Raw genomic sequence first — 24659 nt, 5'->3', positions numbered from 1 at the left:
TCTTAGGTCTATGCTATATTTCTTGAAAGTCATGATTTTGAAAAAAGAGGCAGACCATACAAAATAATATTAAAGGGCAAACATTTGACATCGTTGTCAAAGACCACCAAATAAAAAGTGAAACGTTCTCATATTCTAGTGCTGGTTTAAACTTTACTCTCCAAGGATTACAGGTTTCTCACTTAATATTGCCGGGGAGCTCTTCCAGAAGCCATGCCCTTCCCACCAAGTCTGTAAAAGATCTTCATGGGTGTTACATATGGGCTTGGGAAGAAAGCCCCCTGGCCAGGGAGACCGTGCCTGGATAGGAGCCAGCAGCCTGCAGTTTGATTTCAGCCATAATCACAGGTTATGCACTCTTCTTTCAAGCCCTCCTCCCACACATTTGCTGTTCAGCTAACAGGAGACTGTATTACAAAATGGTAATGTGAAAAAATTGAAGACATGCCTGTGACAGTCAGTGGCCAATAAGGATGGTGTGAAGGCATGCTAAATTTTGATCATTTCTCTTTGATTTTGGTCAAAATAAAAGAAAGGTTGGTGCGGTGTGATTTTACTGAAGAATGTAATAAAATAAATGGAAGGGAATAAGAGAGAAAAGCAGTACAAATAACAGGAAGATACATCAAAATTACAAATAGAAGTCATTTAAAAGAAGAAAATATTCTACAACAGATGAAGAAAGTTTTAATTTCTTTTCACATTAAACATTGTTTACCACAATCAGCTAACAGAAATTACTGCAACATTGGTCAAGATGACACATAACTAAGGATAAATGTATGTTATGAGAAAACCTCATTTAATGTGACTGACGATGTTAGATACTCTATTTTTCATGATAGGATAAGATACAACCTATCTTGAACAGAAAGCAAATAATTCAGATCAAGGAGACATGCTGAGGTTTTAATAAAGAAGAAAAGCTTTGCCTTGTCCGGAACACTTAACAAAGTCTAGGATAATTTAGGTAAAAGAGGTGAGTTAGATAGCAAGCACTGGGCAGGTATCCCAGGCCCATAATTCAGGCTTTATTTACATGACTGGATCTATGCAGCCTTTACCTCTTGGTAAATGAGCTGTTATTTTTGGCAGAGGGATCTTCAGTGGTAGCCTTGGATATGATTAATCATATTTCAGACATCAGGCAGTCCAAGAAACTATTTCCAAAGGGACAGTTGAGTATTTTCATGGATATACTATTAAGGCATCTAAATTTTTGGTGTTTTCAGTATATAATTTTACTGCTATTTTAAATTTTTTTTCATTTTGCACAACAATGTTATCAGGAATTAAGTGACATAATTCTTTCTCTATGAATGAACCAGTTCACCCATTTTGCAAACTTTAGATTGTGGTCTTGTAAAAGGGAAATTTATAACATGGGAACACACAGAAAAATATATTGAAAACCAATAGAGAATTATTTTTTTAAACCATCATAAAAATTCAATCTAAATTAACTGATAGTCTTTAACTTTGGAAAAACAGAAGAGGAATTAGAATTAAAATAGGTATTAAAAATAATTACCAGTAGTTTTACAAAAGAAGAAGAGAGAAATAAATGGCATAATTGCCCAATTAAGTAACTATCAGATTCCTCTTTAGTCAACACTAACAGAATTCACATTTAAGCTAGTCAACAAAGCATATAAATATTTAACATCTGAATACAACATTTTAGTGATAACAGAGACTGCATAATGCTATCCATTGTTGCTCTGTGCACAAATTAACCAGGTTAAATATCAAAGATACATCGTGAATACTCCTGAAACTAACAACAGAATATTAAACAAATCTCTTAAAGATTCAGAAATAAAAGTAGAAAACAATTTTAACATGGCTGAGACGGTGCTTAAACAATAATCGACTTAATCAAGACCTTTAAAATTACCACTGAAATGCACTGATATTTTTTTCTCTTTAGTTTACAGAAAGAATCTATTAAGTACAGGTTGCAGAAAGAAAATGTTTAGTGCTATTTACATTCGTTTTAAAACTCTGCTCTATACAAATTTAAGTCTGATCAGTATGAACAATATTTTCGTAGATCTACTGCATATAAAGCCTTTTCATCAAAGCATCGACAATGAATAAAATAACCTGATTAACTTTAGACAAAGTTGACCATTTGAAACCATTTACACTTAGATGTTTTTAAGGGCCATGGACACTTATTTAAGTACAGAACATAATGTCAGCCTGCAACTTCATTTTTATAAAGGCTAAAGTTATTTATATGGAATATTGTTCTATATACTACACGCCAATCTATATTTAAGTTCTATAGTTAGGTATTTTATAAGTTTTTTATTAAATATATTCTACACATATTTGTAATTTCATCCAGGAAGAATTTCTTCCCAGCGAAAAAATATAAAATCTTTTATATTTGTACAGGTTTAGATGAAACTAGCTCATGCTTTAGTGCTGTGCAAATTGTTTTAGCATATCAATTTTTAAATTATTGGTAAAAAACAAAAGAATGGCATCCTTCATCATGTAGTATGCCCTAAAAGTCAGCTTTTGATTTTAATACAATTGCAAGCACTAATACCAAATGCAAACTACATAAAGAAACAAAATTAGTTACTGTGGAGAATTATTTTTAATTTAAAGAATTCACCTGAATGCTAATGTGTAAGTGTGACACTGGACACAGTTACAGATGAGCAATAATTATGGAAAAATTCAATTTGCTGATGTTCAAATACATAAAACTGATGAGTAAATGAGGTTTTCTATTATCTCTGCGCGGCAATGCAAGTCTATGAGTATGGAATTGAACCTCCCACATTAAGGCTAGGAAGCGCACTCGCACCCCTTTTGTGCTGTGTGGACAAGCACTCGGTGACCGCATGACTGAGGAGTGCGTGTGTGAAAGGAAAAGCAATTCGTTTCATCAGCTCTCCACTGAGTGCTTTAAACAACAGGCACATTTTGTTTTTTTCATTTGTTGCAGTGAAAAGAGTCACACTCAGTTTTGTATTCTGTGCCAGTGTGGCCGTCATGGCTGACTCTGATAGAATTCACCCAACAGCTCAGTTTCTTTTCCAGTTCTCCCTCTCCAGTCGGCCCACTAATTAACTTCATTAATTGCTGAGTGTGTTCCAGTATGGAATTGTATTTCTGAGCATTTCTAGGTGCCATAAACCAGGTTGTAAATTTTGCTGATGAAGAAAATCATGTCAATCTTTTTTAGTGCAAACTATATTTGGAACACTTGATTTGTTAGTTCTGGTGATGAAAATTTCTGTGGCAGCAAAATGGCTTCCGCTAGGAAAGAGAACTTGTTAACTTTGCCCCCGGAGATGGATAGCATTCAAAAACCAATATATTTTAAAACTGCTCAACATAAACAAAGATACTAGAAATAAAAAATCGTAGTGAAAAATGTTCTTGGTTCTTTTCACTTTGATGAGAGAAAATGACAGTGTTCATGAGATCATTCAGTTCCATGGATTTACAGGCAGACTCTTCCTAAGGGTTTCTGAAGCAATGTTGGGTCTCTTCTTTTCCAGCAGCATGAAAGACAAAGACTACATCACGGTACACGTAGTAGACAGTGTTTACAGGATTACACAACAATTACTCTCTCCAGTCTTTTCGCGATTCCTCTGACCTGAAGAAAATGCAGAAAAGCTTTGTTTATAAAAATGCTCAAATTAGGTGGTGGGGAGGGGTGGCATCCAAAAGTAATAAGACTTATTTTTAATATTTGCAATTTTTAAGTTAAAAAATTTTAATTAAAAAATTTTTTTTAATTTAAAAAATTATAATTATAGCCTGTTTTAATTATAGCCCATTTCCGGGATGTCTGGTTATTTGCTTAGCAAGCTCTGTTCATAAACAATGAAAACTTCCTTTCCCTCAGAAGGTCCAAAAACACGGAACCATTCTTGAGTGCCTATCTCTGTAGCTGGAGTGAGAAGCTTACCTTGAGAGTTTGGCTCTGGCAATGTCTCTCTGGCCACCAAATGCATCACCGTTGTTTTGCCAAAAGGAAGTTTTAATGCTATAGGAAAAGCAGAAGATATTCTGTTACATATTTACTGACCTACTGAAATCACTAATCAGAATTAAAACCATTTATTTTTTTAAAAGATTTTATTTATTTATTCATGAGAGACGAGAGAGAGAGAGAGAGAGAGAGGCAGAGACACAGGCAGAGGGAGAAGCAGGCTCCACGCAGGGAACCTGACCCGGGACTTGATCCCAGGTCTCCAGGATCAGGCCCTGGCCTGAAGGCGGCACTAAACCGCTGAGCCACCCGGGCTGCCCAGAATTGAAACCATTTAAAGAATTGATTGCTTTTTATAGAATCTCTTATACAGACTGAACTTCTTACAAGTTAGAGCACCTCTTACAAAATGAAATTAGGTTAATATTATCAGAAACAATTCAAAAATTATTCTACCCAGCTATGGCCATTAGTGTGACACTGATACCCCTACTGTTGAAGGAAAGGGACAAGAAAAAAATACAAAATTAATTAATATTGGAGATAACGTGCAGATAAGAAAAGGAACTAAAAAAGTCTCTGCGAATATCTTTCCTAGATTAGGGAAAAGTAAAGATATTTGTTTCTAAATCTAATTATCTAATATGCAGTCACTTAATAATATTCTTATACACCAAAGAGGTCACTATAATGTAGAACAAACAACAAACTTAATTTTACATATTTATTCTCAACCCTGTATTATTCAATGAGGAAGTAATTTTCTTTAAAAGGTTACTTTAAGAAAATCACTGTTTTGGCATTATTAATAATCACTGTTTTCTAGTTAAGTCTTAATTTAAAAGGCTTTTCTCATTCATAATAAAACATTTTATTATGAAATATTTCAGACATAGAATAATATAACACACAACCATGTATCCATGAACCATTTAAGCAAATACAAACATTAAGTTTCATGGTTAATCTCTTTGTTATTCTGTATAAAATTAGAAGCAGCCAGTATATCTAACTTATAAAGTTATTTCCATAATTGAGATGACTCAGTTCTGACATCTAGACCTACTTTCTCATCACTAACTATATAAACTTAAGGCATGCTTAAGATCATTACTTAGCAAGTATGATTCTCCTGCTACCTGCTTTTTAAATTGTGCTCTATAGGATGATGGTTAACATGTAGATTAAAAAAAGAGTCCTAATTATCTTCAATAATATTCATATTTCATTATCAAGATGAGTGTCCATCTTACTTAAAAAAGTTGGCCAGCCAGTATTTTGGTCTATTCTCTTAACTTTTCAAGTTCAAATGAAGTATGATGGCCCATAAATACACAATATGATGAAAGAAGAAGAGGGCCATTTTTGGATAATCTCCTAGGCTTGATTTAACATTAAAATGCAAATAAAACTTAGTATTATAAAATTTTTCATTAAATGTGCTGGGAAAGACTAACTGAATTTAAAACTACATATCACTCTCCTATCATCTCCTAGATTCTAGTAAGCCAGATCTGGCTTGAAAATCTCATCTCCACTACTTGCCAACCTGAGATGAGTCACAGGCGAGTCATTTACCTGTCCCCTGGCCTCAGTTTCCTCCACCCATAGGGAGAAAATAATTCTATCATCTGCCCTTTACAGCTGTATTGATTGAACAAAACAATCCAAGGAAAGTGCTTAGTTCAGGGCTTGGCACAGAGAAAACATGCAGTAAATATTACCCTCATCATAATCGTCATTTTGAGAAAGCAAAGAAGATGGATCTCAGAAAATAGTAAGTGAGCAGAGAAATGAAGTACACTTAGAGAAATGTGGACAGGCCCGAAAGCTGCTGAGTGGCTTACCATTTGAAGCTACAAATTTGACTGATGGGGATTATTATTTTTCTTCTCCATCAGAATTTTAACTGGAAATAGTAGATACTGATGCTAACAGTATCAAAGAAAGGAAAGGAAGAGGGATATAAGAATTTAAAGGCTTTCTCTTTCCTTCACTGTGGAAGCCTCTGCTTACTACACTATGTAGGATATCGAAAGCAGGAGTTATTTTTTTTTTTTTAAGATTTTATGTATTCATTTGAAAAAGCGAAGAAAGAGAAAGAGAGAGAAGAGAGTGTGTAGGCACATGAGTAGGGAGGAGGCAGAGGGAGAGGGAGAAGCAGATTCCCTGCTGAGAAGGGAGCCTAATGTGGGGCTCAATCCCAAGGACGCTGAGATCATTTCCTGAACCAAAGGCAGATGCTTAACTGACTGAGCCTCCCAGGCAACGCCAGGAGTTTTCAACACTGCATAAAAATCACTCAGGATTTCAATTCAATGGGGACAAGGGGAGGGAGAGGGAGAGGAAGAGAGGAAGACAGAGAGAGAGGAAGGGAAGAGGGGAGGAGAGAGGTAGTGAGAGCTTTCCTCCAACTAGCCAGGACACAGAAATCTTCATTTCAAAATAAGTATCCTAGATGATTCTTATGCCAGTCTCCACATTTTGAGAAAAGATGAGCTCCAATGTATTGAGTGTCAAATTTGTAGCTGATCTTCTTTATCCTTAGTAAGACTGTTACCATACCTTTTCTTTAGTAGATTGAAATTCTATGGAACTAAAAAGTTGTATCTCAAAAGGGATTCAGGGCTATGTTTTAAGAAACTTGCTAACAAAAAAAATTAAACCTAAGACTTACTAAAACCACAAAATCATAGAGTGACAAAGAATGCCCAGGACTCCTGGTTTAACCATCCACAAAATGACTGAACCCTACCCACGGCTGTACCTAACGCTTGTATGTAACCAATAACAAAGATTTTACTCTTTTCCCTCAGTGGTCTATTCCTTCTTTAGGCAGCTTGACACGTTCAAATAATTCTTTCTTGTATTGAATAGTAATCTGCCTGTTTTTGATTTATAGCCGTTAGTCCTAAGCCTAATTTAAGGTTATACAGAGCAAGTCTCAAACAGTGCAAAGCTAGCCTACATCTTCTCCTCACTAGCCATTTAAGTATTTATAGTTACCATGGCCCTGTGTACTGTCTCTTTTATTATCCAGATATGAGAACACGGGGAAACTAAAAAGCAAAACTGTGACCAAAAAAACCACATACTTGAATGTTATTCAACCTTTATCAAACATCCAGATAGACTAATTGTTCTGAAAGGTCTAGGTTATGCTTCTGTGCTATTTGTCTAAGTCACTAAAGCCAGAGGCAGTTTGTTTTGTTTTGGAAAATATTGAAAGCAATACAGAATGACAATATTAACAGTAAAACAATCTGTTAATTATTCAAAAAATAAGTTCCAAAAAAGTGCTAGTAAAAATTTATACTTTAATGGGAATGAATTAATGGTTTGATTTTAACATAAATCCCATGATATTTATTTAATATAAAGTTGAGAATCTGGGGCCACGACGGAAAGATAATTAAAGATATAAGTTGTTGGGAAATTTCTCACATGCATAAATATTGAAAGGGAAACAGTCTCAAGGTGTACTCATGTAGCTAAGATATTAAATTCAATTAATATTACAAGAGCTTCTGTGAAGCACAGACAACCAAAGACTAACAGACGGCCCATCCCTTATGAATGTACAACATAGCCAGGGAGCTGAGAGCTGGTCAATGTAACTTTATAAAAGAGCAACAAACCAAAACAGCTGTATTTTATTTATTTAGTTTTACTTCTTTAAAATTTGTTTCAAATGCGTAATATATACTTGGAAAAGAACAATCTACAGGAAAAAAAAAAAAGGTTTGAGGGTCATCTACCTGGAGATGAGTGAACCTGCTGAGAGATCAATAGTCTGTAATAACTAATTTATATCCCCCAATCTCAACAAATGTAGAGGAAAACAGCCCAGTGGAAAACACAGACTGCTCCTCTAGACCAGAATCCTCTGCCCATGTGTGGCAGGTCACAAATTTTTAGGCTTTTGCTCAGTTGTGCAAAGGAAATGTAGCTTCCTTATTTTATGTTAAATTAGTGTTATTTTATTTTAATGCTTAGTTTCTATCATTCATTCATTCTTCAATTTATTTAAGTAAAAACACACATACACACACAGTTCATTGATTTCTCCCACGTTCTACCTCTGGCAACCACTAATCTATTCTCTGTATCTATGAGCTTGGTTTGTTTTTCTCTATTGTCCTCATATAACAGAGTATATGGTATCTATCTTTCTCTTATTTCACTTAGCATAATGTTCGTTAGGTCCATCCATGTTGTTGTAAATGGCAAGATTTCATTCTTTTTTATGGATGGATAATATTCCTGTGTGTGTGTGTGTATGTGTGTGTGAGAGAGAGAGAGAGAGACATTTTTATCTATGCATACATCAACAAACAGTGGTTGCTTCCATATCTTATCTACTATAAATGATGTACAATGAACAAGAGGATGCAGATATCTTTCTGAGTTAGTGTTTTCATTTTCTTCAGATAAAAACCCAGACACAGAGTTGCTGGGTCATACAGTAGTTCTATTTTTAATTTTTTGAAAATTAAAAAAAAGGCTACATTTAAAATGTAGCTTAGTAGACAGCAGCACTTTTTAAACTAGTTTATATAATACTGCCACTGAAACGAAGTTATGAGTGAAATTATATCATTAAGTGTTCTACCTACCCGATACTGTCATATTAACCATTTGCATTCCTCTACTACAGCTCTTGTCACCTAGTATTTTGAGTGGGTTTTATCTGTTTCTACTACATAATACTAGAGCACCCTGAAGGAAGACATTCTGTCTTGTTCAACCCTGTATCTCCAATTGTTTAGCATAGTGTTGGCATGTAAGAAACAAATATTTGCTGAATGAATGAATGAAAATATCCTACCTTAAGGAAAAACAAATTAAACATTTCATTGTTAGGTGTAGAGAAAAAAAAAGTCAGACTATATTTAAACAAAAATATTAAAGTAGATCACTTCATTTGTCTACAAGTTTCTAATTATTAGAATATATTTGAAATACAGGTGCTAAAAACACAACAAACCCTGATGATGGTAGAGAATGTACCCCCATGAGGGGGTGCTATTGAGCTACATCTCTCCAATCACATATAAAGAGCAGTGATACCAAAGAAGTATTTATAGTGTGCCAAACACTATTCTAAGTGCCTTGAATACATAATTTAACCCTCTCAACCTAGGAGGTAGCCACTACTGTTACTCCATTTTATAGATAAGGAACATCAAGTGACTTCTCCGAGGTTAAACAGCAGAATGGAACCAGGATACATGGACAACCTGGTTCTAAATGTGCTCTTTTAATCCCCACACCACACACTAACTCATTAATGTGTTCTTACACCATGGTCAATTATATCAGAGTCAAACTGAAAATCAATGATCATATACTTTCCCTGCTCTGTGTGTCTGGTTTTAACTTAAAAATATCATACCTAATTTATAGTATCCAGAAGTACAATAAAATTACATTTACAAAATAATAGGTATGGACTCCTAATGAGATAGAGTTTATTTCATAAGAGACTAAACACTTATCAAAGTGCTAAAATGAAATTTAACAGAATGCAAAATACAGAGTTACCAAAATAGGCACAATTCATGAGTTTGAAATTATCATTTTTGGGGGGTAAAATCAGACAAATACATTTAAACAAATGAATGCTGCTGCCATGAGACAGACATTAAATCCCATTACAAAGGTGACTGTTACCTCCTTTTTTTTTTTTTTTTTTTTTTTATTGGTGTTCAATTTACTAACATACAGAATAACACCCAGTGCCCGTCACCCATTCACTCCCACCCCCCGCCCTCCTCCCCTTCTACCACCCCTAGTTCGTTTCCCAGAGTTAGCAGTCTTTATGTTCTGTCTCCCTTTCTGATATTTCCCACACATTTCTTCTCCCTTCCCTTATTTTCCCTTGTTACCTCCTAATGTGACATTTCCATGTAGAAATCGTCCTTGATAAATAAGTCGTAGAATATTTGGACTGCTGACCTGCTCTTCTTCCCAGTCTGAAAAGAATCAGTAAACTTGTTAGGTGTATTTCAAGACAGAGTTAAGATATTACTGCATTGCTCAAAAAATGCAGATGCAAATCAGAGAGAGAACACATCAAAGAAGACACGAGGAGCTTTGCAATAATTGAAATAGTCAAAATCAATCATTGTAGACCTGGTTCTTGGTAGTTCTTCTCATTAAATAGTAAGAGTCACAGAAAGACTAGGTTTGGCTTCTTGAAGAACACTAAAGGTGTCAAAACATAGTCCTGAAATTTAAGAATCAAAACAAATGAGTTGGGAAAAATCTAATTCTAGGTAAAGAGAAATGTCATTTGAAAATTAATTACTATTACCAGTAATTAACAGAGAATATTATAATGTTCCAATATTTTTACTGTCAAAATATGTATTTGAAGCTAGAGACAATAAGTTTAACAAAGGTTTTAATATACTGATACAGAGAATTAAAAAATTATACCTTAATAAAACTAGAGAACACAAATTTAAAAAATAAAAAAAAATAGCAATGTTTACTTTTGGATAATATTACTACTTTGTCTTCTGAAGCCAACTGATAAACATTATAGAAGATGTAACTTTAAGTTCACTTTACCCAAAATATTAAGAAGAAACTCGAAAACAACATATATTAGAAGATACTACACAAATATGCTAGGAAAGTACATAAAGAAAAATAAAAAAACAAACTGGTGAGTAGGATGGGTAACAGAATATTTCGTGTACAACTTATGCTATAGTGAAATATGGAATACTACTGTTAAAATAATGATTTAACATTATTTAACATATCCACTGATACTGTGATAGGGTAAAGGGTTAGTAATTTCACTAGCTGGGAGATATAATAATTTAAGCTCTGACTGTCACAAAGATTGAGAATTCCATTATCATCTTTTTCAAGAATTCTAGTATGATATGTTTGTTTCCTACAGAAGCTCCTATTGTCAGGAGCTGTCAACAGAAGGATGAGTTTAAATATCCTAAAGAGAAGTGGCAGAAAAGAAGTAGAGCACTTTTCCTTTTGAGTGTTCAAAATGATGAATATGAATGTGATAAAAGTATCTCTCCCACTGACTCAGCACAACAGAAATGGGAGAGGAGGCCAAATGAATCAGCCTGGCCATTCCTCCCCCTTCCAAGCCCCCTGCATGCCTCTGCTGCCTCAGACAATAAGCACTCCCAGGTCCCTTTTTACTGGAAGATCAACTAAGCCTGTAACAACACTTTACTATGGATTACTTTGAATTCACTGCACCCCAAATTATTATTTAACAGACTATTTCTGGTCAAGATGGAAGTGTCCATACATATAAGGACAAATGTCAGTGTCTAACTAACTGGAAAAAAATTATAAAAATATTTAAAGTATTTTTTCAAGAGGCAAAAACTTGGAGCTACCATACTTCATGATTTTATACAGAGTGTTGTAACTTCCACATATTTCATTTGGTTTAATATGCTATCTACTTTTACCTTTCAGAGGATCTGAGATTTAGAGAGACCTATAGAAGAACAAGGCTTTAAGGAGGAATTTCAACAACTAGTAACATATATTTAGAGTATATTTTTTTGGACCTCTGACCTGGTAAGAGCTATTCCACCTATTAACTATATTCCACTAAATTGCCTAAGAGTAGACCAAGAAAAACTAACTCTTTCCAAAAATATATTGTACATGTTTTCTCCTACTGGTTTAGTATTTACTATACTTTCATTATTAGCACCAACAAATATTAACATTTGCTGACCTATTATGAGATAAAATGTAGAACTAGATTTTTAATTTAAATATTTTATATAATATAAAACTTTATTTTTATTCCCTGCATTGTCTAAAATTGCTGGGTAGAAGTGGCAAACTTAGGAAAGGCTGGGCTCAAAAATTTGCAGGTGAAAATAAATAATGTGGGATTGATACAATTTCCAATGCTGATAGATGGCTGGTTCATTCATTTGGGACACTATTTATGGCATACACCTGCACTTGAGCCCTACCTTTATTTACTATTAATCAGGATTTTTAAGGAATTAAGAGGTATGTATTTTTTTAACCAGAAGTTATAAAGCTGCCCCCAAAAATAAATTTTTGAGAGGAACTGCCCTTTTATGTCTTGTGTATGTAATCTTTTCTACCATACTATAAATGTCAAAACCGATCTTTACCTTCTCCTCCCAAAATCACAAAAGTAATCTTCTAGATCATATTCTGTACAACATCACTATTAGGTATTTAAAAATGTTTTTCCTACTGACAGTCATCTATACTGCCTGCCTACAAGGAAAATTCCATATTCTAAGAGCCCCAAGTTTGGTCTACTTCAGCTTTTCTGAAATTCCTTCTTACCTCCAACATTTCGCTTTAGTCCCTCTCTGATTTAGGAACAAATATTGACTAGTCCCTGGTTACCAAAGGAAGAAAGATCCAGTCATCTGAAAATATTAGTCCAAATTAGTATTTCTTAAATGCAGGTCCACAAATCCTGAGTTCATGAACAACAAAGCCATGTTCTTAGGGTCTGAAAGTCCTTGAGAATTTTTAAATCATTTTTATATTTTAATGATAATCTGGAAGAGATTACCTAGATAACTCAAAAAATCAACTTATAATCAAGTACAGTCTTGGATTTATTGCCCACATATGCAGTTTATGATTGTACTGGCGCTAAGCAGTACTTCTTTAATTGTCAAGAGGTTAATAAGAAAAGAACAGAGGTTGAGTAAATATAAAAACAATGCATTCTTGCTAAGTGAAGGCTAAATGACAATTGGGTACACTGTGTGAATGAAGGTTTTGTGGTGAATCTGCAGATAACTGGGTCCTCATACAACAAGCAGGGGCACAGGCATGCCAAACTCAACAGTACTATATTCATGGTGAAAGAAGTGAGTGAGTTTTAGCAAAAATATATCATCTGGCACATTAATGTTGCTAATTTGAACATTACTGGTTTTAGAGTTGTATTTCCATTTTCTTTTTAGATCTGTTTTAGTTTTATGGATGTATATGAATTAATAAGGCTAAAGCATCTGAATAGGGGTTTATGTTTCTATCTTTAAAAAAATTGTAATAAAAATAATTTAAGTTGGCACTAGGAAATCTACAAGAATTTTCTTCCTCTAAAGAGTTCCATATATTATTTAAAGTTGAGAAACTGATCTGATGGATTCATTTTGAATACACTGTGTTCTTTGTTGAAATGAATCTTGTCCTTTAAAAGTACAAATTGCTTTGGCTAGTAAAATTAAGTTAAATCAGCTGAAACATTCATATTATTACTATGATACATGGGACCAAGATGACTTAGGGAAAGTTCAAAGGAAAAACACAAGATAAAGACTCACTTCAGGATGGCAAGACAAAGTCTTATTACATGGAGAAGAATCAGAGAAAGGAAGGAATATCACTTCCCTGCTCCCTCAAATTTTGTCATGGATACTGGCTTGAAAATGCAATGCATAAATGGATTTTATACTTTCTTGCCCTTGTAATTCAGAGGACACATAAAATTGACATGAATTAGAAATTAACTTTGTGTCAAACTCAATTTTAAATAGGTCATATATGGGATAGACCAATGAGAATGTATTATAATTTCTTAAAAATAGTTCTTTCCTTTTAATTCGTGTTTTGGTATAAATAAATTTACTGATATGAAAGTGTTTGGATGTGTTAGCTACTTTGTGTTTATCTTTTAAAAAACAATTTCATTTACATTAAAAGGGTTCTAAGGCAAAAACAAATTTTGCATACTGGCTCCTTCCCTATTTTGCAATGAGGTAACTGAAGAATAAAATCTAGAGACAGACACAGTGTTCCTTCCCCTTTAACTCTGAAGCCTAATATCCTCAATTATTTGTTTTTCTTTTGTATCTTTAAAATGTTTTCAAAATGTCTGTGAAACAAGGTAGGGTATAAAGAATTAACATTATTCATTCTCAAGAGAAAAACACCACTCACCCATTGGCCAATTGTCATACACATGCTTTGCAATGTCAGAAGCAGAATCATTAGGAGAAAACAGGAACTCTTTTGTTTTTCCGCTTACCAAGATGAGGCGCAAATTTATCTGAAAGAAGACAATGATCCTTTTAATATAAATCTTGAAATTTTTAAAGTAAAAAAATGACTCCTAGGCTTTTTATTTCAATCATATTCTAAATTATTACTAATGCCATTTTCTAGTTTTTATTTATTTGAACTCTGTAAAGACTTTTTTTTAAAGAAGAGAATTTGGCATATGATTTTATTTCCATTTTTTAATATATATGGGGAGCCCATTTTGCCTTAATAAATAAACAAAAGAAAACAGAAACTCATTATACTTTTATATTTAACTACTCCAACAATATTTTTACAGGTTATCACTATCACTGCAGTATACATATTTTCCATTGAAAATCTAATAAAAATGGTGACGCTGCAGATCACATCACTAAACAGAAAAAAAATTAGTTGATAATCTACTTCTTAGAAAAACAAAGGGAAACAATAAATTATATATAAATTTTTATCCTATAAAAATTATTCAAACCTAAACAAATTAACTAGAAACCATAAAGAATTTTACAATGGTTAAAGGAGGAATCAATAATAGTCGTTTTGTTAATCCCAAATGCACAATCATTTATTTTGAGAAGGCAGAGGAGGAGCTTATGTGTGACAAAAGACACACATTCATCCTCAGTGAATAATCTAAGGTAAATAATGGAATTAAAAATTTTGAGATCCAATAAATTTACATTTCTGAGTAAATATATTTGCCTATACCTTTTGTAAAACATTCTAAATGTTCACGTTTTAATTTTTTCTCTATCCATAATTAACTTGATGCTATTTCTAAAAACCGTATCACTCATTTCCCTATAAGTTACACAAATACAAGTGGGGTTTTCTATACTTCTGGGCCTCTAATTAAGAGAGCAAGTAACACCTTCCCAAAAGTTGGCTTTAGTCTAGAGCTGAGTCCTGGGACTAGCCCAGGTTCTTTATATATAAAGAACAGAGAATGTCATTGTATCAGTTTGAATTGTGCCTGGTCCCAGGTTAGCCAAGCTCTCTTCTTCAGTTACCAATACTTTTATCTTCTAAAAAAATACCAGAACATCTTCAGATGGCCAAGTCTACAAGGAATAAATTGATGGCCTAACACAGCACCATTTAGATACCAGGTCACTGATTTAGTATCTACTACCAACACGGCCAATGCCACTTCCATTGCCTCAGCACTTTGAAAATGTACTCATAGTTATAAAATATCTCCTCTAGAAAAATGCTATGCACAAACAATTCCTCATTCATTGGAATGTGACTGGATCCCATATTAGATGAAATAGAACCAGAAGCCAGACTAGACATTACATTCTAATTTTATGTGTATTATATCTCCATAAAAAAAAAAAAAGCTTTTTAGGGTGCCTGGGTGGCTTAGTTGGTTAAGTGTCTGCCTTTAGCTCAGGTCATGATCCCAGAGTCCTGGAATTGAGTCCCACATTGGGCCTTGCTCAGTAGAGTCTGCTTCTCCCTCTACCCCTTCCCCCTGCTTGTGCTTTCTCGCTCTCTCAAATAAATAAATAAAATATATATTTTTAAAAGTTTAGAAGATAAAAGAAATCTATATTCCAGGTGAAACGCTCTTTCAAGAATTTCTTGCTGCCCTTTCTGACTGGAATAAAATTTGAAATTAAACCAAAGAGCGTATTAATACAGGAAGAGATCTGATGAAATCATACTACTGTAAATAAGTAATAAAATCGAGAAATTTTTAAAGTCCTATCTGAACAAAATTGAAGTAATAGTAAGAATGATTAAATTTTAAGAAAGCACCATTTATTTATTTCCTAAAACAAATAAGTAATGGTGATTTTTAAAGCAAGGAACCCAATATCTATACAATATGGATTTTAGTTCTCAGAGATACAACAATATTTATATATATCTCTTTATATGTGAATACTGATAAATGTATACTACATACTCTGAACTTACATGCAATCTTTTAATGGCTACATACTATTGTATAAGGGTCCTTCAGTCATTAATGCCTAAGAAATTATTCCTCTCATAATGGTTCAGCCACATGTGTTTGATTAACCAGAAAGAAATATAATTAAATCCGGGGATCCCTGGGTGGCGCAGCGGTTTGGCGCCTGCCTTTGGCCCAGGGCGCGATCCTGGAGACCCGGGATCGAATCCCACATCGGGCTCCCGGTGCATATAGCCTGCTTCTCCCTCTGCCTGTGTCTCTGCCTCTCTCTCTCTCTCTGTGAGACTATCATAAATAAATAAAAGTTAAAAAAAAAAAAAGAAATATAATTAAATCCAAGCTTCCTAAGAGTTGTGTAAATGATACGAATCTCCTTTTTTCAGAATCATCTTTTAAGTTTAAAATTAATTTCTATTGGGCTTTTATTCAAATTATAATATTTAAAAATTTAAAAAAGGGGAAAAAAAAAGACTCAATCCTTGGAATCTACAAAGACCATACCAAAGCATACTTCAGACTTTCCTTAATATCCATCAATATGGAAACGGAAAAATATGACAAAAATATGGATATCTATAGTTATTAAACAATTTAAGGTATAGATCTATATGATTTGACATGGAAAGGTGTCCACAATATATTAAACTAAATAATACACACACCCCACCCCATAAATATGTAACACCAAATGGGTTCATGAAGCTGTAGTTCCCAGCATTTCTTATTTTAAAATTAATACACATCACTATCACCAGTAAACTATTTCACTTTTGTATTTCAGTATCAATGGTCTAAAGAATTTATGTGCATCTAAATTTTCAGAATGTTAAGAACTTTTTGGCTTCAAAAAGTTGTGTTTGACACAGGTTAAAAAAATTTTGAGTGTTTACAGGGGTCATACCCTTTTCAGTTTGACACAGACCCTACTGAACCCCACTTACTCACAGTGGCCGCTTTATACACTTACAATACCTGCTAGTCCCAGAAAACATTTCAGTTTGTAACTCATGGTAGAGTTTCAAAGCAGTTTTGGGCTACAAAATCAGAACAAAATGCAAAGTAAGATTTCAAAATCTACCTAGAACCTAATCACCCCTCTGGGTGGGAAGAGAGAATATGAAAACTCTAAGTCTATAAATACATAAATCTAAGAATTCATCAAATCTTAGTTACAATGATCTAAAACTGATAATAACAGTTAAAGTCTGCTTCCCCAGCAAGGAAATTTATGTCCCCAGTTAAAAATAACAGCAATGAACCCACAAAATTAAGTTGCTGAGTAAAGTAACACATTGCCTGATTCCAGTGCCTGGTACAATGGCTGGCATGTGGTAGGTGTTCAACATTTGTTGACTGACTAATATTGCAGTTTCTTTAGTTTCAGTATGCAAGTGGAAATATGACTGGAAAGGTCAGCACTAAGATTCAAATCCAGGCTTTCACATTCTGGGCATTTTATCAAATGGGAAAATGGTAATGGGGGGCGCGCCTGGGTAGTTAAGCATCTGTCTCTCAATTTCAGTCAGGTCATCTCAGGGTGGTGAGATTGAGCCCCACATCAGGCTCCATATTCAGAGGGGGTGGGTGGGGAGTCTACTTGTGATTCTCTCTCCTTCTGCCCTTGCCCCCCCTCTAAATAATAAATAAATCTTAAAAAAAAAAAAGAATGGGAATGGATAATAATCATTTTTTGGTAGTCATATGAACATGTAGATAGTTCCAACATGTAAACATCTTAGTGCTTAATTTGTCAGGCTCTGGATTGTCAGTAAAATGCCACAGTTTATATAAATGCTATCATTTAGTAAGGTATTTTCAAAAGTAAAATTAATTCTGATTCAACCTAATTTTCAAATGAAGCTAAAGATTAGGTTACTGGGATGCCTGAGTAGTTCAGTGGCTGAGCATCTGCCTTCGGCTTAGAGCATGATCCTGGGGTGCAGGATCGAGTCCTGCCATCAGGCTCCTTGCAGGGCGTCTGCTTCTCCCTCTGCCTGTGTGTGTCTTTGCCTCTCTCTGTCTCTCTCATGAATAAAGATTAGGTTACTGATATGGAAGATTACTGGATGAGTCTGGACTTGTTCCTATGTTTATCTCTATGTGACAACCTTGTTCTTAGACTAGATGTATACATCTGCCTTAGTATATAGGCAAGTGTATCCTAGGGTTGTAACACCAAAGGAGGAAAACACTAAATTTCCTTGCTTTCCTTAGAAAAAATCTTGAAAGCAATCACCCAGATAAACATCTGCATACACAGGCTGGCCAGTAGTTAATTACTCCTATATCATATTAAGAAATTTCTCAAGCTTATTCAGATAAATAATATTATAGTGCCTCTCAGTAAATATATATGGTGATTCCTATAAATGTGAGCTAGTTTCCCTTTAAAAGATTATGTTCCATTTATTTAAATATTTATAAATGAAAGATCTTTTTACTTCTTTGAAGCCATGCTAAGTCAATCTATAAAGTATCTTAAAAGAACTTTTGCTTGTGGGGTACTGGGATTCTTGACATATTGACAATGGATTAAAAACAACTCTTTATAGCTTAAAATGTGATATACTACATGCACATACTTGTCTAAAAATAAAACTGTTAATCAGGACTCCAAATGACTAAGATGAGATGGAGCTCCTATTATGTAATAAAATTCATAAGGTATGGTGTTCAGATTATGAGACATTTCATAGTCACTTTTGAGGCAAAACAAATCCAAGTAAGACTTTAACTGAGGTAGCTACCATAATCATTTCCTGTAAGGCCAATGGAAATGACAAGAACTCTTCCATGCACGTCATTTCAAGTTAAAAAAGTTTTTAGTCAAATTGACATTTCTACTTGTCAGAGTATAACAATTTAGAGAAATCTCATCTAGAACTTAATTCAGACACAATTTGTTTTCAATTGGTTACGATAAACTTAGAAGTAAACACGAGAATGGAAGACAGAATTTTTTTTTAAAGATTTTATTTAATTTTTTATGAGAGACAGAGAGAGAGAGAGAGAGAGAGAGAGAGAGGCAGAGACACAGGCGGAGAGAGAGGCAGGCTCCATGCAGGGAGCCCGATGTGGGACTCGATCCCAGGACTGGAGGATCAGAACCTGGCCTGAAGGCAGGTACTCAACCACTGAGCCACCCAGGTGTCCCGAAAGACAGAATTAATTGGAATAGTCTATGAAAATAAAACAGACAAGTATGGAAATGGACCATGTCCTTTAAAAAAAAAATATGACTGCTTTCTAACAAGAGATCAACAGGTTAATCAGAAAAGGAATTCCTGACTTCTCCTGTGAGTCTCATTAAGAATAAAAAGAGTACTGGGGTACTCTACTTCACATTCACACTCTACTTCACCTTTGCCCCTTGTAGTGCTCATTCCTGCCTTTTTTGCTAAAGGGCAAGCAAAGTGGCCAGTGCAAAGATGTTAGACTTTCTTTGCAAATCACTTTTTAAAAGCTTTCAATTTATCTCAAAGGGATTTTGCTAAATAAATAAAGCCAACCCCAAAAGATTACATGCTGTACAACTCCAAATATTCAGTATACTTGAAATGACAAAACTATGGAATGGAGAATGGATTAGTGGTAGCCAGGTTTTAGGCAGAGGTGAAGGGGGAAGGGTGGCTTATCTATAAAAAGGAAGCACAAGGGCAGCCTGGGTGGCTCAGCGGTTTAGCGCCGCCTTCAGCCCAGGAGACCAGGGATCCAGTCCCACGTCGGGCTCCCTGTATGGAGCCTGCTTCTCCCTCTGCCTGTGTCTTTGCCTCTTTCTGTGTCTCTCATGAATAAATAAATAAAATCTTAAAAAAAAGGGGGGGGGGAGCAGAAAGGATGCTTGTGATGAACTGTTCTGTATCTTACTGTGGTGAGTGGTCACATGAATCTGCAGATGTGATAAAACTGCATAGAATTAAATGCATACACACACGAACAAGTGCATGTAAGACTGCAGAAATCTGAATAAAGTCTGCAGATTTTACCAGAGTCTTATTTCCTGCTGTGATACTATACTACAGTTCTGTAAGATGTTTCCATTAGGGAAACCTAGGTGAAGGGTATATGGGATTTCTCTGTACTATTTCTTACAATAAGAGCATGTGAATCTATTAAAATCTCCAAATAAGATTTTTTAAAAAGCAAGCACTCAACTTGGTAAAAATGTATACGGTATTGTATGTCTGTCTCCATTTATTCTTATTTGCATTTGAAAATTAATAATGCTTTTTAAAAAATATTGTATTAATATAGCTACTTGATCTAGAGAAAAGGACATAAGCCTATCAGTGACTTATTTTAAAACAATGCATGAATTTTAAAATAGATAAGCTGCTTTCTTTTTCCTAGAGTTATGGATTTGTAAATGGCTATTTTGCATTTCTACTAAACATTACAGAAAAATGGAATGGAGAAATGTGCTCATTTTTTTAGACAGGACTGATTTAAAACAAATTATTCAAACATCTGCAGTGCTAAAATATGGTAGTCATACATTTCATAAACTTTCTTTTAGTTGTTCATTTATTCAAACATTTTCTGAAAAAAGACACTATGCTTGGTGCCTGGATTACAAAAGATTTAATATGAAATCCATTGACGATTTTGTAACCTTGAAGCTATGAGAGAGACATAAAACCATAATTATGGGGGAGGGGTAGCTAGGATACAAAATTTTACATGCTCATAAATATTAGCTGAATGAATTTTTAAAACAACAGAAAGGAGAATCTGTGAGTATGATATTCCAGAGTAGGGTCTATATGGCACAGTGAATAAAGAAGGAGAAATGCTAACACTTGCCATTTACTGTGTGCCTTTACCTGTATCTCCAAAATTGCCCCTAGTTACTACTGTCCTAGCTCATTTCGGAAGCAGGTATTATTACTCCCATTTTAGAGTTGTACGAATGAATTCAGAGACTTTAATACGTAGATAAGCTGAGATATGAACCTGGGTGTGCTAATAACAATGTTTGATGTTTACCACTTGGGTCAAGTGAACCAGGTGGTCCCAGCAAATTCCTTACCATGGTCTCTGTATTACCATCACATCATCATCATCTCAACCACTCTTTCCCTCACTATCGTCCAACCACAGGTATCTTTTCTCAGTTCCTCAAAACTGTCAAGTTCTTACTTGCCTTAAAGCCTTTACACAGGTTGTTTCTTGTGCATGGATGGGTTGGTGTCCCACACTCCCCCCACTCCAATCCATACACACTCTGGCTTACACATATTTGAGATGGGATGGCATAAATAAATCCTATTGAGCCTCATCCTCCTGGATGAAATAATAAGACTAAATTTTTGAAGAAATAGTAGAAAAGAATTTCAAAATAGAATTTGAGAAGCCAAGAAGGCATTCCTATTCCCCAATGGAATGAAGCAGCAGTCCTATTTGTGAAGAAGTTAATATAAGGCATTCTTGGAAACAGATTTTTAACTTCTAAGAAAATACACCTGAATTCTTGTCTACGAATTTACTTGTATTATGGAGTCATAAACTAAGGGACATTGATATTTGCTAAATGGGTTGAAACTATGGGATCTTTTTCTATATTCTTTTTAGCACTCAGAATATTTATTCTAATATACGAAATATGAACTCTTTATAGGTAAAAACTTGGTGGAATTCTTTATTTGTTAAAAACACTTACCTACCCTGAACAACAGGCAAAGGGGAGACTAGAGAATTCTCCAGTTTAAGTTTCCAAGTAAAACTTTTATGACATCTCATTTTAGTTGGAATGTGAATTTCCAGAACATTGAACTCATTTTAAAATGTAGTTGGAGAATATTCCAAAGCAACATTTAATGTTTTTTAAATTATATGAACCGTCAACTATTTATTCATTAAATTAGTTTTTGATCACTCAACACAAACAAGAAACTATTGAGTTATACAAGTGAATTAACAATAATATTAAATTAGCCTATTTGCTTTCTAGAAAATGTAGATTGATTTTTTTTCTCTCATCAATGAAGAAACAAAGAAACCAGTGGGTTTCTTATAAGTACAGTTCAGAATCAAATAATGTAGCTCAAAATTTATAAGGCATTTAGTGCCTGGCACACAGTCAGTGCCTAAATAGCTGTTATCACAAATTATCTTCCATTGTCATCATCATAACCACAATTAGTTTAGTAGATCACATTATATTAACTATACAATGATCTCTCTTTAAATACTTTATAACATACACTTACTTTAAAATAAGTTTGGGAGACTTTGGTAAAATTAAAATTCCATGAGAAGACTGAATATATATTCTTGAGAAACTTTGCAAATTATTCTTAAAATTATTAATTTTTCAAGTTCCAAATCCTGTAAACTTAGAAAACATGTTGGTTCTGAAACTGAATTATGGTTCTGGATCACTTTAAAACCAGACTGTAGGATACAAACCAGCTGCTTTAACCAGATTTCATATGTGAGTGTAGCAGTCTAATTTCCTACGTATACAATCAACTAAATAGCATATCTGAATGAAACCAAAGTAGTCTCTCTGGGACACTGGATCTGTATCTAGGGAAACCTTTGTTTTGAGAAAGACTTTCAGGTCTTATGATTCACTTAATTAAGAACAACAGTTCAGTACAACTGTCTCTGTCAACCAAGCACTGAAAATACTAAATTATAGATAGGAGAAAGGGAACTGGCAAAGGCAAAGCAATAAAGAGGGCACTGGGGAAGGGAAAGAGTAGCTTTTCCTATTTTTTTAAGGTTTTATTTATTTATTCATGAGAGACAGAGAGAGAGAGAGAGAGAGAGAGAGAGAGAGAGACACACACACACACACACACAGGCAGCCTGAGAGGACTCGATCCCAGGTCTCCAGAATCAGGCCCTGGGCTGAAGGTGGTGCTAAACCGCTGAGCCACCCAGGCTGCCCGAGAGTAGCTTTTCCTATATTCATAATATTATGTCCATGTATTTCAGAAGGATGACAATTTTCTTTGCTCATCTTCCATTAGTAAAAATATGATGGTATATGGTTTTTTTTGGCTAAAAGCCTGAAATCATGGGGAAGGAAATTAATATTTATTGAATATCAACTATGTACCAGAAGTTTTCCTTATATATAGTGTATTTCATTTGAGTAGTACTAGTATATATACTATTCTATTATATAGTACTTCCTCTTGTCTCTAATCACCTAGCTACTCTGAAAAAGCCAGGTAGGACACAGCTAGGATAAAGCTTCTAGAGGTCTATACTTATATCTTATATTTGTGTTGGCTGGCCATTATTTGAGCCTTGCATCAGATTCTCCTTGAGGTGAGTGCTTGCCTTTTTGCTGGGGCTATCAATTCTCAGATTCTTTCCCTCCAACTTCTCCTATGTGATTATTAAATTCTCAGTACTACTTTAAATCCCATGCCTTTTACAATTTTCCTCAATCATTCAACTTTTAAGATTGGAAGGAGTTTCAAAATTCATCCAGTTCACAGACAGGGAACAGACAAGGGAAAAAAGAGGCCCCAGGCAGGCAGCTAGCTAGTTAGCTGCGGAAGCAAAATAGCAGAGCCCAGGTTTCCTTTCTGAGATCAGGGTTTGTTCTAGAGCACTTCAGTGTCTCCTCAAACACCCTCCCAACCTCCCTTTACATCCTTCTAAATATTGGCCTTATGTCTTATTCAAATAGCCACTCCAGAAGGCTTGCTTTTCTCTTAGGATTCATGCAACTTTTAAGACAAAATACTCCTAATCTACTACACACTACCTGAAAACGAATCCTATTTCTCTGAGTGATAGAACTTCTAGGGAATATAAATCAATGTTATGAGAAAAAAAGAGTTCTTACATACCATAAATTTGGAAATACCAGGTTAAAAAATTCAAACAGTGTTGCTAAGAACTAGAGGGAGGGGAAATGGAGAGTTAATGTTTAATGATTACAGATTTTCAGTTGTGCAAGATGAAAAGAGTTCTGGAAATGGGATGATGGTGATGGCTGTGCATTATGAATGTACAATGAACTGTACAAAAAGGGTTAAGATCACAAAGACAATGGTTAGTTAAAAAAATAACTTCCCATTAATAATTCATCTTGATCCTCTAATGTTTTAAATTATTGAAAGGTAATAAAACAGTTGGAGAGTAATCTCATCTAGGTAATTCTGTTATAATAAAGTGTTTAATTTTATACAAGTATAAAAATGGGTAAGATGGTAAATATGTGTATTTTACTACAATCCGAAAGCCAAAAAAATTTTCAAAAAAATTTCCAAATTTCTTCACTGCAAAACTTCTCAGAATCTTTCATATGCCAAAATGAATTTGTGAATCTCTAAGGGGAAGAGGACCTATTATTCTACTTTTAGATGACACTTCAAACGACTGAACACACAAATGTCTGGTAAACAGGGTACCAGGCTAAGATGCTGTAGAAGATACAAAGATGAACAAAATATAATCAGTACTCAGAATTTGCTATAACATTCAACTGCCTCAGGAGGCAGTAGGGTTAATGTAGGCAAGTCACTAAAAAAAAAAATCTGTTTACTGAATTTCAAATTTGTTAGGCATAATATGTTGATGTGGAACCTCATTTGAATGTAATAAAAAATCAGCCATCAGTCTTATGGGCATGATATTTTATCATAAAAATGCTGAAATTATTGTAATTAAAATAACTTATTTATACCTATTGTTAGAAGATATCAAAGTGACTTTCTTTTTTTCAGTATAACTATGAATTAAATATTTGCATCACTGCTGTAT

The 24659-nt window shown here is 34.3% G+C and overlaps 1 protein-coding gene across 2 annotated transcripts in view; it reads right to left on the bottom strand.

The window, feature by feature from the left end:
• Positions 1-662: 662 nt before the first annotated feature.
• The window catches only part of UBL3 (ubiquitin like 3), a 68968-nt gene continuing 44971 nt past the window's right edge, over positions 663-24659 (bottom strand). For both annotated transcript variants that reach the window (XM_038573357.1, XM_038573358.1), the window contains exons 2-5: positions 13907-14015; positions 9853-9939; positions 3941-4018; positions 663-3625 (exon numbers count right to left, since the gene is read on the bottom strand). In XM_038573357.1, the coding sequence (XP_038429285.1) occupies positions 3573-3625; positions 3941-4018; positions 9853-9939; positions 13907-14015 (327 nt within the window). In that variant the 3' untranslated portion in view covers positions 663-3572. The remainder of the gene's footprint in view (positions 3626-3940; positions 4019-9852; positions 9940-13906; positions 14016-24659) is intronic.

This window comes from Canis lupus, chromosome 25, assembly GCF_011100685.1.
Source record: "Canis lupus familiaris isolate Mischka breed German Shepherd chromosome 25, alternate assembly UU_Cfam_GSD_1.0, whole genome shotgun sequence".
NCBI classification, from domain to species: Eukaryota; Metazoa; Chordata; class Mammalia; order Carnivora; family Canidae; genus Canis; species Canis lupus.
Note: the sequence above shows the minus strand (reverse complement) of the source record. Positions and strands in the feature narration are given on the sequence as shown.